Source organism: Platichthys flesus, chromosome 13 (assembly GCF_949316205.1).
Source record: "Platichthys flesus chromosome 13, fPlaFle2.1, whole genome shotgun sequence".
Lineage (NCBI taxonomy): Eukaryota > Metazoa > Chordata > Actinopteri > Pleuronectiformes > Pleuronectidae > Platichthys > Platichthys flesus.
In genome coordinates this window covers 9,094,869-9,108,114 of record NC_084957.1, presented here as the reverse complement: position 1 = coordinate 9,108,114, position 13,246 = coordinate 9,094,869, and the positions used below count along the sequence as shown (strand labels likewise).

The 13,246-nt window shown below is 43.1% G+C and overlaps 2 protein-coding genes across 2 annotated transcripts in view; one reads left to right on the top strand and one right to left on the bottom strand.

Annotated features, from left to right (window-relative positions):
- Positions 1–13,246, top strand: part of LOC133966791 (general transcription factor IIF subunit 2-like) — a 34,171-nt gene that overhangs the window by 5,196 nt on the left and 15,729 nt on the right. The gene's annotated exons all lie outside the window — the stretch shown is intronic.
- On the bottom strand, positions 9,215–11,377 carry kctd4 (potassium channel tetramerization domain containing 4). The gene has a single exon (XM_062401808.1). The coding sequence runs from the start codon at positions 11,113–11,115 to the stop codon at positions 10,339–10,341; it is 777 nt and encodes a 258-aa protein (XP_062257792.1). The 5' UTR covers positions 11,116–11,377; the 3' UTR covers positions 9,215–10,338.

The following is a 13,246-nucleotide window of genomic DNA, read 5'->3' as shown; positions in this document are numbered from 1 at the left end:
TTTAGACGCACCCACATTGATGTGTGCATTAAAACCTCCTACATGTGATAATGGATTTTTCTCCTTTTCAATTTTTTTATTTTAGTCTGTTATTACCTCAAAAAACCTCAACACTTAAAAAGGCTCCGGCTTGAAATGCTCCTGCAGAAAAACTCAGTGAATTTGGACCGAAGCTAAACGTTGGAAAGCTTGTCACAGAGGATCGTCTTCTTGTTTGTGAATGTGGAAACGTGGCCTTCAGGAGGTGCGAAAAAAAACCTGAAACCTCATGGTTCTTATCTTAAAGGTGTCGCCGCCGGCTCGACTGTGAAAGTGTGCTGGAAGTGAGGAGTGGGTCCTCAGAGATTTGGTGGCGTGGATAGTGTCTATTTACCTGACTGATGCTCAGCTCCACCCCCACTCGCCCACAGGAAGGTGTACTGTATGACACCGGTCTCCCACTCACTTTCCACACACACACGGCAGCTTTCCAAACTCATCACACACTTGCTCTGTTTTGATCTGCACTTGCACTCTCACACTTAAACTAACACCTACTCAGATTTTAACAGATTGTGACACCTCGGAACGAGCAGGTCTGCATTTTTAAATATTAGATCTACAGGTGAAAAATCGTAGTGTGAAATTCGTCCGTTTTTCATCACATATCTTTCTTGTAATATTTAATTTTTGATATTGGTGTACACTAAAATTTTATGTCAATTCACATCAGCCTCTCCTGTACTAGAGATTGACATTCAAATATTTTGAAAATCAATATTCAAAGAGAAGTCTTACTTAAGTAGCTTATTACACCCACAACACTTTCCTCCCATAACATTACAAAAGGGTTGTCATGAAAAAGATTAAGATTTAAATGGTACTCTACACATTCCTTCCTCATTTCATGACTACAATCTCTGAATATGCTTATATGGCCCATCCCTGCTCCCCGTCTGTCCACGCTCACAGCGCCACCTGCAGTTAAGGAGCAGGAGTGTGTTTTTTTTAGTCTGGTGACATCACAAACCCTGGCAGTTTGAATCAGTTTTTTCAGACTCTTAACCACAGTGTAAAGGTGGAAATACTCAGCCTTGGGGGTTTTACTGCTTATCTCATGTCTTTGATCATATAAAAGGCACAATGGGGAAAAACCTAATCACTAAATTCATAATGATGGTAGCATGGTCTTAAATCCCAAAATAATATATTTAATATACATATGGCCGTGATCACAAAAAGTTGCCAGGGTTGTTGTGTGACCGACACCTCAAATTGGGCTCTGTCAGCTCTGTCTTTTGTAAGAAATTTGTAAATCATCTAGTCAATATCTCAGACTGTGTATAATTAATTCCTCCGACTCTGCTGTACAAGTATTCAGCGAGCGGTCTCTGATGGTTACCGTCACTGATTGATATGTGCACGAACGCCGTCTGACGTGGCTTTTGTACTCTCCGGCTGCTAGCTAAATGTTCCTCCATTATTTCCCCTCTCGTTGTTCCGCTTTGTTCCGGCAAGGACCAGGTATTGATTAAGAGGTTGCTAAGCAACAGGCTCAGTTGCCACAGAAGCGTGCAGAGGAGAGGAGAAGCCAGATGTGATGTACAGCTCTGCCACAGTACGACTTTCACTCGGCTGCCTCTGAAGCTTTTCACTAAAAGTTTGCAATCCTTGAGTCCTTTTTAAACAAAAGAAAAAGAGAAGATGTCTTTATTCACAGTGTCCGTTTTTTAAACTTCTACATCATTTATGACACCGCTGCTTTGATCGCCCACGTTCAGTTTAATAACGCCCACAACCCGTTGAACTGTCGGGGTGAATTATGTCTTTTATGATTATACATTTCTTTTTGATCATCGGCATTTGGGCCTATTAAAACATTGTGGATGTAGACCTTCAGAAGGAATTCTGAACAAATGACACTGACGGTACTGATGCTGTGATCCTGAGGTCCGGAAGCAGGTTTAATACAAGAAGCAGAACTAATATGCGTTTGTGTAGTTTATGTGAAGAGATCAAGTTTAGTTGTGCTGTTGTGCGAGTGTTTGAAAGCCCTGTGGTGTTGTGTCCTCATGCATTAATCGGGTGGATGTGTGCAGGCCGCCGGTTTGATGCCGAGCAGACTGTTGTAGGTGTTTTATTGAAGCAGTGCGTCTGGCTCGGCTTTGTGCATTACAGAAGTGTGGCTCATGAACGGTGGAGGGTTTAAAGAGGAATAACTCTCGACTGAACACTCTCGAAAAGGATGACTTTGAACTCAGACGACAGGAGCCACGCATGCTCTCAGTACCGTATCTGACTTCATTCACAGGGATTCGGATGCAGCTCTCGTACACTGTGGACCATTCATCTTCAGCTTCCAGCCGGAAGTTTCGCACGATGTCTGATGTCAAAGAGCCGTCTTCCGCGTTTTGTTCTTTAGAATTAAGGCTGCGTTCAGAGGCTTCAGAGCTCCTGCTGGCGGCGAGCTCCAGCCTCTCGGGTGAACTCGCTCTCAGAGCTGTTGAAGCTGTCAGCTCTCTCCTGTTGCACCACTGCCTCACAGCACCAGCAGATATTACATTTAAAAAAAAAAAAAACACCTCTCTCCAAATACGAGTGTAATAATTATTGTTTGAGATGAATTTCCAGTCGCCCCGGCACTTATTTTGCAGCGTTCATTTATCCATGGAAATTCATTTGAGCTGAGTGCTCTTTTCTAACACCCCCCCCCCCCCCCCTCATTTATACAGTTTCGCACATTCACACTGGCAGCAGGACAATTAGACAGTAAGAATCCAATGTGTCCAATGTTCACAGACTTATTGTAAGGGATCTGATGTATTTATATTTATCCACTCTGCACATTAGGTGCACTTATTCATTTTGGAGCAATACAAAGTCTTGGACGTCTGTTAGGTCACATTTTCTATTAAACAAAATTTGTGTAGCTGCACGGCTTCACCTCAGCTGCTGTTACTGTCCATTACTACCACAATCTAATATAGTTCTGCATAAGGCCTAATGGAGGTTACATCTGAAACTGTTCAACAGAGGTGTTGAACTGTTTGGTCGGGGATGTAGTTTGTTGTGATGTTGAGCTGTGTTGCATAATCAAAGGTGTTTCTATTGCTTGGTACTTACATAAATGAGGTGAACAAACTCAAATTTAAGTTGTATTAATGCATCGCTGTTAACGCGGTGTACTTACAAACTGTGTGGTGTAAAACCTAATGACCACTCATGTCATGTTGATTCTAAGAGTAAACATTAGAACCCGTTTCCCTCACCGAGAGCAAAGTGGGCCTGTAGCAGCATCACTAGCGAATAGGCTGTGTACTTTTACTATTATGCATGTTAAAAATCGGGTACTTGCATACGTACATTGTTGTGTATTTATTAGTGCTTTTACGCTAGTATAATATTTGAATTCTTCCTCCATTGCTGTCTGCACCCTGTGATTTCCAGCTTTGGCACTGTCTCCACCGGCTTGTGACACTCTCTTCTCATACCCATCACAAAATCTCTATGTAACTTGAGTTGTTTTTTTCTGTCAGTTCAGACCGGACAGGAGAGGCTTTGTTGTGAGGACAGTTGGACCAGTAGTGGCAGGTATTCCCTACTGCTGACTGGAAGCCCCTCTTTAGATCACAGCCCGAGGCGTGGCAGTGACTTCTACATTACCCTGTATTAGTAGAATACATTGGTTATATTATAGGTTAATAATATCACCAAAGTAAATGGCATCAGAGTTTCTTTCAAACATCTATATTATAGCTCAGTGGCATGTAATAACACAGAAGGTACCCATTAGGTAGAAAAAAATCTTAAGTATAAGTTCTTTGTAAGATCTTGATTTGTTATCCCCTTATTAAACCACTTAATTTCACATTTTGTTCCCCAGTGCTTACACACAAAAACTGAATCCGTACGACTACGTGTCCTTGTGCCGGTGACACAGGATTAACTTAAATAATAGCTTGTGTTCTACACACTAAAGCAGCTGTATGATTGTAAAAAGGCAAATTTTACTGCACAACAGCTTGATTATTCGTCAACGTTTCCAAATTTCTCCACCTCAGTAGCCTAAAAACTCTGGGGTAGTGTGGATACCCTGACTGTCCTTAGCAGAATTCCTGGTAGTATGGATGCAGGCTAGAAACCATGTTTCCGCACATGGCCCTTGTTGCATTGAATCACTAAAGGAGATCATCATTCTCTACTTAAAGAGGGCAGGCAGATGGTTAGTGTGCCTGTCCTCTATTCATCCATGCAAAAGATTGTTCCAAAATAACGTTTCCCTGCAGCGGTAGTGAATTTCAGGGGGATGAATCATTCCGCTCTCCTTCTTGAATAGCATGTTTGTCTCTGCCCAAGGTGAAAATCCTTGAATGAGCCAGCAATTGTCTAGAAATGTCGGATGCTTTCTCCTCTGTTTTGTTTCTTGAAATGAAGGTTTGTGCGACCCCGGCTGCGCTCCCACACTCGGAGAAATGATAGAGGGCTGAATGTGACGCTCATGAGTCGCCCGCAGATACGATATCAGCAGGTGGCTGAAGGATCGAGGTTATAGTCGAACGCTGTAAGACGCTTTTGGGAGAGGAAACCTCTTTAAGCTGCTGATGGAACATGTTGATGTGGTTCTCTGTCATGGCCTTATGGAGCAATCTGCTAATGTGAAAAATGTTTTTTCATTCAAGTCTTTGCTCTAAGTTTACTCTTCAGCTGCCTTCTTTTAGTGTATCTCAGTTCAAACAAGGCGACCACACAAAGAAGTATATACGCCACAGAGAAATGCTGTAATTACTTTATACATTTTTCTCATAATTTCATCTGCATATATTTCACTGCTCTGTTACTGAAGCGCCCTTTTTTTCCTGTGTTTTATTTCAACGCTGCGTTTCAAATGAGGAATCCAAATTACGCTAAGCGCCCATTGTTGTTTATTTTACAACCAGAAGGTCAGGTGACCTCCACCAGAGGGTTTTTCAGAGGGAGATTAGAGTCAGCTACTGTCTTTGTAGGAACTCATGCACGCTGACATATGAATAAAAAAGCAGCAGATTATTGTCAGACCGGAGCATGAGCTGGCTGCAAACTAAGACAGATATTGCCTCTTTATTAAAAGTTGATAATAGCCTGGCCGGTTTGTCCACATGTGAAATGATGATGGTTCCTCCATTCGCAGGGCACACAGTGCATGATGTTACAAATTGTTTTGTTTCGTGTTGGAGGATTTTACTTAACAGCAACAAAAACGGCTGTTTAGTTTTCAGGGTTAAATTCAGGGATGTTTTTGCTCAGATTCAGCTAAACTGGAGTAGTGAAGAAAAACAGAACTGTTAGTTTAATGCTGCATATTAAACGTCTGGCTCTGCGTAAGAATTTAGAGTCTCTCCACAGCTTCCAGTGAGTCATTATTCTGTGTGAAATAGAGGTGTGAGATGTGGTTCAGGAAAAGAATGCAAGGTATTTTTCTTACTTATTTCAATGTTCACCGATCAGCCACAGCATCAGAACCAGTGACAGATTTCAGTCCTGTTGCTAGTAAATCATGTTGTGTCTCCACCTCCTTCTACTATCCAGAAATATCACGTCTTTTATGAGCCAGAGTCTGCACAGTAGTGATCGGGTGATGGAGCCGCAAATACACAGGGTCGACCAATTGCGAGTCAGTCTTGCTGTCAATCACATTTCTGACAAACTGTGTATCAAACGTAGTTTGACTTTTATGTTTGATCCATTCATTCACATATTGCTGACGGGGATTTATGAGCTATTCTGTAGCCAGTCACCAGGGGGCGATGAAGATGCTTTGGCCTCACTTTTGAGTAGTAGTCATGTTTGTTTGTTTAGTCTATGATTTCATTCAATAATCAATTGTTATTGAAGTCCCTTTAAAGCAAGAATACCCAAAATTTGCCAAATTGTCAAATGAATTTTTCCTATTCGAAGAAAAAAAATCATAATTTGGAGTTTGTGATTATTAGTTTAACAATACAAATAATTTTAAAGACGTCTTCTCTGGGAAATTGGACAATATCTTTACAGATAAGGACTGAATTGTATGAGTCATCACCATTGTCCACTATCTAATGATGTTATTGTATTGAAGGGTGTAAAGAAATGTGTATTTTTTAAAAGTAGGTTATAAACCATAATCTTTTTTGATACAAAACCAAATTACCTTGTTGTCTAGATTTGGACTGAATATTCGAGCAACAAGTGTAACTGCACTGGGAACTGGTGGATTTGTCTCACTTCACTGACGGAATCCTTTCTTTTCATTTTGTAAAAAATAACTGGGTTGAATCAGAATCAAAAGAATCTTGAGCAATGTGTTTTACGTGTAAGTGCTGTTTCAGGTTCTTTATATACCCAGAGGGAAAAAGTACAGTTCTTGTTTGAAACACTTGAAAAATCAGATTTAAAGTATCAACTATTGGCAGCTTCATTGTAAAATCATCTAAATATATTCTGCTTGAAAAGGTTTCTCTCAACTCACTGTTTGGCTGTGGCCCCCTGCCTCTCTGCATCTCCCTCGGAGTGTGAATAATGGCTGCCGCTGCCGCCTCTTTTGTCTCTTTTGAGAGTGGAAGTATAGGGAATGGGCCTCACCTTCCCTCCTCCTCCTCTTCATCATCCTCTTCATCACACCAGTCCTTTCTAGATTAGAAAGATTTAAAAAAAAGTGAGGTATGGTAGTCATTTTGCGGTGAGCGACACCACACTGAGGCATCATGACAAGGAGGGATGTGTTTGTGTGTGTGTCGGAGAGAGAGAGAAAGAATGTGTGTTGATTTTGCCTGGCAACAGGTGAAAAGAGGGAGATGTCACCACCTCGCTCGTATTTCTCCACCTGCCCCTCGCTGTCCTTTGCTTGTGTTAGACAAGGTGAGGTTCCCTTTGACCCTTCGACTTATAAGTAAACCAGTTGCCTACATAAAAAATGCATGGTGCCAGTCTGCAATTAAAAATGCCTGGGGCTTGATGTTGTTATCGCGGTCAGTGCCTCGGTTTGTTCAGTTTGTCGCACACGGCTTTTACATGTGTGTTTGTTTGTGAGGAGTGGGCTGTGGATGAGGTTTGCTTGATGTCATAGGTGGATGTGGGCGTGTGAGTCATGACTCGTGTGGGGTTGACGTCGGTTTGATGACTTTTCCTCCTGGAGCAGATGGTTTCAGTCGCCGTGGAGGGGGGAAGCGAGCGCCGCTGCTCATTAAGAGGCGGCTCTCAGCGTCTTTTGTGCGCAAAGCAACTCCGAGAGGCAAATTAAATTGTTCTACGGAGGCTTCTTCACTGCCGCAGGAATAAAATCTCTGGCGGAGAAAGATGCTTTTCAGCGTTCGGAATTAATACATTAAAACATTTCCACTCCCACCAGTTTCCATAAAGGGATCTTGACGCATCCCTGCTTCACATTGTTTGGACGAAAACCAGGCAAGGCTTGTTTTGCTTTGGCACCGGCAACGTCATCGCCTGCCAAAGCAGCTTTTCCGTCCTTAAACGCAGCCATTACACACTAGTATAGCATTTTATTGTGACTGTTTATCATTTAGCTGGCTGAAGCCTTGTGTTTCTAACTGGGGCATGGTTTTCGGAAGATGTTGGCATCGAAAGGTTAAATAGAGTTGTATTATGGGAAATGTTGGACTCTGCCTTTTGGAGCTCGCCATATAAACACAGACACCACTTGGGACACTTCTGCCTGTAGCTGTGTCAACGCCTCAGCCTGTAAACACATACAAGTGAACCCGGCAGCTGTGAAGCACTTAAATGTTTATATTTCTCATCCATTTCAATGAGACATATTTATATCAAGGCTTTATGATCTATGTGGAGTAGATGAAATTGTTGATGTTTCGGACGATCCAGGAGCAAAAATAGTGCCTATGTTTATATGTCAATGCCAACTCATTTGAGTAAATACAAATAAAAAGGATACCTTTGTGAAAGATCATTAAAAACTTACTGGAGTACCATTCTGATACGGTTGTTGTGTGAGCTTTTTAAACTTTGATTATTAAATATTATTGGTCAGGGCCAATTATAGGGTCTATTATTATTATTATCAATACACAATATCTAAATAAATGATTTTATTACATGTATTCTACAAGAAACATTTTACTTGATCAAATCAAAGCAGTAGTGGGAAATTACCTCTTGTCAGAGAAGGACAACAGCATTAAGGTTGCTTTGGCATTCCTCTATCTATGAAGTGAATATCGCGGGTTAAAGTTCACCAAAGATGACCTCCATGCAAAGCCAAGCTGCGGATTTTGATTCCCTGCAGGAAAAAAAAAATTTTATTTGCTTCGCTCGCACAGATTGGAAGTGAAATGGAGGCGTAGGTTCGCCACCGCTATACTCGCTTGAAGTGGGTGAGTAACGGTCCATCCGTCTATTTTCTTCTGCTGAGCAGGAGGTTTCAGACGGCCCTCTCTGCTCCTCCTCGGGCATTCCCAGGTGAGATGGGATATATAGCCCCCCAAATAATTCTGGGTCTACCTCGGGGTCTCCTCCTGGTTGGCTGTGCCTGAAAAAAACTCCAATGGAAGGTGTAATGGAGGCGTCTTCAGTTGCCTGAATCACCTCAACTGCCCCCTTTCGATGTGAAGGAGCAGCGGCTCTACTCTGAGATCCCTCCGGATGTCCCTATCTCTACGGTTGAGCCAGCCCACCCTGGAGGAAACTAACCTTGTTCTGTAAGCCACCACACAGAGTTCATGACCACAGGTTGGCTGCTGTGAACGTAGATCAACTAGGACATCAAAAGCTTTGCCTTGTGGCTCAGCTCGCTTTTCACTAAACCAATCAGCAAGGTAATGCAGTAATGCAATGCTCATTAAGAGGGAGGATAACTAAAATAATCTCAAACTCTCACAAAGTGTAATATTAATGAAACTGGGAATGGGAGTGCTTCTCCTTGCTGGAAAAAAATAGCATAAAGCTAATTTTGATGATGGCACACATCAGAGTTTAGTGCAGAGAGAAGCAATTAGGTCCACAGTGAATAATAAAGGCAGGATTCATCTCAGACTGACCTACTTTTAAAAAAAGGCAAGTTTCTTTTTTGGATCAGGAGAGTTTAGTTTGAACATGTTTGCTGAAAGCCTCTGTAGGTGGAGTTGCTGGAGCTGGTGGCAGCATGTGGTTAAACTTCCTGTGTTAGTCATGAGAGCAGGTAAAAAAGAGCGGGTTTTAATTGAATTGTTAACTGATCATGTGAGACAGAGATTTTTCCATGATGAATGTTTTATTAAGAGATTCATTTAAAAAAATGGCTGTGATCACATTTTTCTCACTGTCCACAACCAGAGAGAACCTTTGTGAAGATGAACTTAACACCAAATATGGACAAGGAACAACAGAAATCACAGCACTGAATGAATATTTCAACATCTAGTCTGCTCTGACTTCGGACCGTGCATTCTAATATACACTTATCTTATTGTGTGTGTGTGTGTGTCAGTGTGAGTGCATAATGTTTTTACCTGTGTATCTGTAGGAATATCTACAAACCTATACATATAAGATATAATCAAACTTTACATCAAGATAATACAGTTGCTTTAAACCAGACACCCTTCAAAACACTTTGACCCAATAGTTTCATCGTCACTTTTATTTGAAAATATTCACAATATTCATAGACATTGTTGTGGCACCGGCTCACAGAGGCTCACAGCACTTAACAAGCACACAGTTCATCCGGTGCACATGCATCATGCTGGATTCAAAGCCCTTACAATAATCACGGTTCTTTGCACCTGAAGTCAACTTGTCGACACGTTGTGAGAAACAGTTCAAGCCGCTTGAGTCTGATTAGGGTGTGAGGTTTGTTTGTCCATCCAGGGCAACCACAGCGCTCTCTGGTTTTCCCTTCAGGCTCCTTCAGGCTAATAAACTAAACACAAGCTATTAAACCAACTAAACACTGCTCACACAGGGTAAAGCAACACACGTACACACACACACGGGCGCGCAAACTGTAGTAAAAGCTGAATGGCACCACAGTGCACATCACGGCAGAAGCAGTTATTGTGCAGAGACGAATCCACTGATGAAACGGTTGATGTTTGATCCCTTTGTCTTCTCCGTAGAAAATTTTCTTCTAGATTAGAGCGGTGCTTACACGTAGGATATCTCTTCACATCCAATTTAGATAGCATTAATGCTGAGTAGCTCTAAATTCTATACATGCTAGCTTACAAAGCAGTGCAAAGGTTGGTCCTGTGATACAGTCCCGTCCACCTGTTGACACATTACACTACCTTCAAGCCAATACCTTACATTAGCAGGGTTGATGTGGAATCAGCCACTACTCTTTTATTTCTCCGCCGCTTCTTCTCCTCCTCTCTCGGTTTGCCTCCGTGCCTACTTGACAAAGTGAAGGGCCTCAGCCGCCACCACTGATCCTTTGCTGCTGTCGAGACTGGTGACCAGTTTGAAGCCCGATCTCAGTGCCAGCATCACCGTCTCCAGTTTCAGACAGTCAAGCGTGCACAAGAAAGTGCTGTCCTCCTTCAGGACAAGCCGCGAGCCGGGTTCCGACTTGATGAAGTGCCGGAACTGGATCACGTTGGACGACACCTCAAACTCCTCCGGGAAGCCGTCCAGGCGGCTCTTGGAGACCTGGACCAGCCGGCCCTTCACCTTGTCGATGAAGGTGGGGTCGCTGCAGTACACCTTGAGGCCCTGCGACCTCTCATGGCTGTCTGTCATCTCCAAAAATGCAGGTTCTTTCTGGGCCGCCCTCTGGCCCTCCCAGTCGACCACCGCTTCCACGAGCTCGCTCAGATGGTAAAAGTTGGCCTCCCGCCGCAGGAGCCCTGCCTCCCGGAAGTCGTCAGGTAGCTGGAGCTCACCAGTTCGCAGGTAGTTGAGCACATGGCGAAAAACTGGACCATCTCTATCGATGAACGGGTTACCCATGGAGTCGGTGTGCTGAACCGCCTTCTTGCCATTGGCCACCTCTTCCAGGAAGGACCCCTGGTGCTTGGAGAGGGTGGTGCGATGGGCGGTGTACAGGAACCCCCCGACATTGAGGGTGATGGTGCCCGAGGAGGGCTTCTTGAAGCTCTTGCTGGGCTGCAGCAGGTCAGGGTTGATGTGCCTCAGTTCACTCTCCATCCTTCCGAAGTTCCATTCCATTCTCGAGTCAGCGTCTCCAGCCTCGGACCAGCTTCCTCAAAGATGGTGCGTCTGCATGTGAGTGTGTGAGCAGCACAAACTCAGCCGGGTTGCTCTCTCTCTCGCTCTCTCTTGGATCAGGCTGTGTGAGTGTGTGGTGCTGCCGAGAAAATTAAAAGGTGTTGTCAGCTGTCGTGCAGTGAGAGGGGAATGTGTTTGATGGTGGCTGGGTGAGTCCTCTCTGGCAGAGGAGCTACAGTGAACTGGGAGCTGAAAACAAACTGGCTCTCTGTGCTGCTCGGCGTCCCTCCTCTCTCTCTCTCTCTCTCTCTCTCTCTCTCTCTCTTCCTCCCCCTTAAGAGTGAGTGGGCAGACAGCATCACGCGCAGGGAGGAGTGAGAAAGGGAATATGTGAGCAAACAACAGAAGAGAGCACAGACTTCAGGATCTCTTTCTTTTTTGCTCCCTTTCCCTAATTATCTCTGATATAAAAGGTGCAGAGCTGAGCTCTAGCAATTAGCCCACAGACTCACACACTTACACACGCACACACACACGCACACACACGACCGCCCTCCTCTCACCAGATGGAGGGGGGGGGGCAGCTTCCAGAATTCTCCTGCTGTGAAAGTGTCTCAGCTTGTGTGTGTCCGAATGTGAAACTCCTTTTGCAGCCAAATCCATCTGTTTACCACACAGCACTTCATGTGAACTGGAATCTGTTAGAGAAGGGGTCCAGTTTACTTCAGGGGCGTTTTACTGGCACGATTTCTCTCCCTCGTCTGAGAGGGAGAAGCCGGCGGCCGCTCTCACTTACAGAAATGAAAGCAACAGAAAATTCATTTATGTAAAAAATTCTGTTTACTCTCATGGAGGCCACCAAGCAGTTCTCTCGCTTGTCTATTGATTGTGGGTGTGTGTGTGTGAGAATTGACCGTGTGGAGGAAATGGTCCAATTTGGGTCAACAGTGTTCTGCTCATGAAAGCAGTGTTTTGAACTGGTTTATCCTGTCACACTGTTGACTTGCTCAGGGAGCTGCATTAAACCCTTTCATTTGGTACCAACGCCTCATACCACCACTCTGTGTATAAATATAATTATATATACAATATCAGGAAATAAACATGGCTGTAAATGCTATGTAGTAGTGCTGTTATCACACAAACATCCGAACAACGACCCCATACGGCCAGAGTCTTAAAAAGCCATCTTCAGACAAGAAAGACAAAGATGCCGCGGCCTCCTCTGAGTAAGAAACGTTCATTCTAGACAAATGGCCTCGTCTGCCATTCTTGTGTTAGTATTGTTTAATCATTAGCAGGGGGATGCTCTCTCTGTATCGACAGGGAGTGTGAGTGTCTGGTCATTAGAGATTATGTGCAGATACAATCAGTGTGTATCGAAGCTTCAGCTGCTACATGATGAGTTCAGTTTTTCATTTTAAAACCATAATGAGTGTTAAGAAAAAGAGTTCTATCGTTCCATCAATTCTTTTCTAGCCAATTCATTTTGTTGGATTTCATGTTTGTTAGTGATTCCATTATTGAAAATCTCTTTGAAAATTCCCACAACCATGAAGGGAGAAGGAGGAAATGTCATCACGATAAACTAATTATTCTAATTGTACTCAGCATCTTTATATTGATGACTCATTCTGACCCCAACAACAATCCTGCTACAGAGATATTTCAGTACAGTTTGTAATCTACAGTGAAGATTTTTTCTTTTTTTACACCAGCAAAGCTTTGCCAGGTAATTTACATAACGTATTGGAACGTGCACGAGAGACCTGCATTGACGGAATACATGAGTCGTGTCTGTATTTGTCACTGCAGAGCAGCAGAGACTGTGCACAAGCTGTGCAGGGATACTAACTGTGTACTTTATTAATATGATTATTACAGTTTAATCTCCAGAAAATCAATCAATGAATTATTTAGACAATAAAACATCAAAGTGTCTGATGTCAGTCCAAAACCTAAAGATTTATTTTATAGCTCAGAAAACTAACAAGAATGAAATTCTGTAACAACAACTCAATAATTAAAGTCACTGATTTACTTTCTGTCAATCCACCGAATGATCAATTCACTATTTCAGAAAAGAAATCCATAATTCCAGGAGGGGGACTCAGCTGCAGTCTTATAAAAA

Bases quoted from the DNA above. Each gene is read 5' to 3' on its own strand.
- kctd4 (XM_062401808.1), bottom strand. From the start codon at position 11,115: ATGGAATGGAACTTCGGAAGGATGGAGAGTGAACTGAGGCACATCAAC.